The following is a 2,141-nucleotide window of genomic DNA, read 5'->3' as shown; positions in this document are numbered from 1 at the left end:
ATAATCTCGATCCCAAACTGCCTCTAGTTCCGTTATCCGATCTTTTCTTGTTATTATTGGCTTGTGTTCCGAGATCTAATAACTTGCCTAATCTAACTAGTATTTAGACCCAAACAATAGCACTGTGAAAAACTACGGACATGTCCGCCAAAAAAATATTATATATCCAAGTACTAATTAAAATCTTCGAAAAAGTGCTCACAGTGTGTGGGAAAATCAACTCAATTCATTTGTCCGCACCGCTGCTCAGACTCACATTCCACATCTTCCTGTATGTCTCCAGCGATGTCCTCGAGAGACATCCTTTTTGACTCGGGCAAAAAAAGAGAGAATATAATGCCAACAAGATTGCAAGCAGCAAGCATCAGCAGTTTCCGTTGGAGGCTATTCCCAGCATATATGAACAAAAGTACTCCAACGATTGCTCCAGCCTTCCCTCCTGCACCGGAGATGCCATGGCACGTCGACCGCAGTCGTGTCGGGAAGATCTCAGTCGGCACAATGAAGGTGGTTGAGTTAGGACCAAAATTTGCAAAGAAGAAGACGAGTCCGTACATGACAGTGAATCCGATGGGCAAACTTCCTGACTTCTTCCATATGTCGTTCGTGGCTGCTAAGCCTAGTAGAAAGATGGTCATCATGGCGAACCCCATCAACTGTATTCTAATTCGGCCTATCCTGTCGACGAATATGACGGTGAAGAAGTAACCTGGAAGCGTGCAACCGACTGCAATGATCGCTTGTGTCTTGGCCATTTTGTTTGTCTGCTCGAGTATGCCTTCGTTGCTTGCGTCACCGGACTGGTTGGTGAAGATATCAATCATGAAAAGGTTCAATGAGTAGAAAACCACATCAAGCATGAACCAGCACACTGTGGTACTTAGGAGGTGCCATCCATGCCGACATATGAACATGGATGAGAAAAGACCGAAATTATCTTGTTTGGCGAGGATGTTTGCATCTTCTTCCTCCGTGAGGTCACTGACATCGATGTCAAGTACCATGTTCATATCCGATACAGCTTGCTTTAGGTTCATGGCAACGAGAGCGGTGTAGCGTGCTGTCTCAGGCATTCTCATGCGCCAGTAGAACGTGAGCAGAGCTGGAATAGCGCCAAACATTAGAACGATACGCCAGACGTAGTCAGCCTGGCCCAGCATGTCAGTCTTGTAGGCTGGTGTCTTCATGAAGCTCGCTGAGACGACCAATACAACAATACCAGCAGCGAGATTTCCCAAACCCTGCAGAGAATGTGGGCAGGGAAAAATTATTGATTTCAAACTATAAATGTATACATGCCATTGTTGCTTATGCCATCACCTGCATGGCGAAGACAGCGGCCATGAAAGCACCACGGGTCTTCTTGTTGGCGTACTCCGACATGATGGCCGCTGATAGTGGGTAGTCGCCACCGATGCCGAAACCCAGCCAGAACCGGAAGAAGCACAACGTTGTTATGACCGTCCTAGGGGTGTGGTGGAAGGAGAGGCCGGAGGCGATTGAGCAGACAACCATGACCATGAGGGTCACGCCATATATGCGCTTCCGTCCCATGTTGTCACCAAGCCTGCCGAAGACGAGCTGCCCGAACATGGTGCCACAAAGCGCAATGCCTTTGACGGCAAGGGCCACGCTACAAGGGAGGGAGCCAGGCTTGTCATCACAGACCGTACTGGGGTAGTAAATGTGGCCTAGGAGGTCGGTGACGAGGGAGATGCAGAAGAGGTCGTAGGCGTCCGTGAAGAAGCCCATGCCGGCGATCACGACTGCTGTGAAGTGGTACCACTGCGTCTTGGCCTGGTCGAGGGCTCGGAGCACTTTGATCTGCCTGCGCGCCCTCCGCGGTTCGCAGTTCATTGATGTTACTGCTTTCTGCAGGCGGTAGAACGTTAAGCTGCCGACGCCGTTCAAGTTGCAGATCAACCAGCTGCATGATGAGTTCCTCGTAGCAGGCCACCTGGAACCTCCAGTTGGGAGCATGGTAGTCTCCTTAAATTCGCTCAACTGTGGTAACTAGAATAGATGAGAGGTAGAAATTAATGAATATGCATGGAGATTAGCACGACTATATAGTTTTATGGACAGAGAAAACAAAACGATGTACGGGATAGTACCTAGGCTGCAAATTGTTGAATACCAGA

At 48.8% G+C, this 2,141-nt stretch overlaps 1 protein-coding gene across 1 annotated transcript; it reads right to left on the bottom strand.

Moving 5' to 3' along the window:
- Nucleotides 1-210: 210 nt before the first annotated feature.
- LOC101761546 (probable inorganic phosphate transporter 1-8) lies at nucleotides 211-1,872 on the bottom strand. The gene is made up of 2 exons (XM_004975090.2): nucleotides 1,321-1,872; nucleotides 211-1,241 (listed from the first exon to the last, which is right to left on the bottom strand). Exons 1-2 carry the CDS (start codon nucleotides 1,855-1,857, stop codon nucleotides 222-224), a joined length of 1,557 nt encoding a protein of 518 aa, XP_004975147.1. The 5' UTR covers nucleotides 1,858-1,872; the 3' UTR covers nucleotides 211-221.
- Between the last annotated feature and the right edge of the window lie 269 nt (nucleotides 1,873-2,141).

Source organism: Setaria italica, chromosome VII (assembly GCF_000263155.2).
Source record: "Setaria italica strain Yugu1 chromosome VII, Setaria_italica_v2.0, whole genome shotgun sequence".
NCBI classification, from domain to species: Eukaryota; Viridiplantae; Streptophyta; class Magnoliopsida; order Poales; family Poaceae; genus Setaria; species Setaria italica.
Note: the sequence above shows the minus strand (reverse complement) of the source record. Positions and strands in the feature narration are given on the sequence as shown.

What these genes read in the sequence shown, in the direction of transcription:
- LOC101761546 (XM_004975090.2), bottom strand. Translation starts at nt 1,857, where the DNA reads ATGAACTGCGAACCGCGGAGGGCGCGCAGGCAGATCAAAGTGCTCCGA. An exon ending in CCGCTGTCTTCGCCATGCAG is followed by an intron (nt 1,242 to 1,320) that starts GTGATGGCATAA and finishes CATTCTCTGCAG; the next exon opens with GGTTTGGGAAATCTCGCTGC.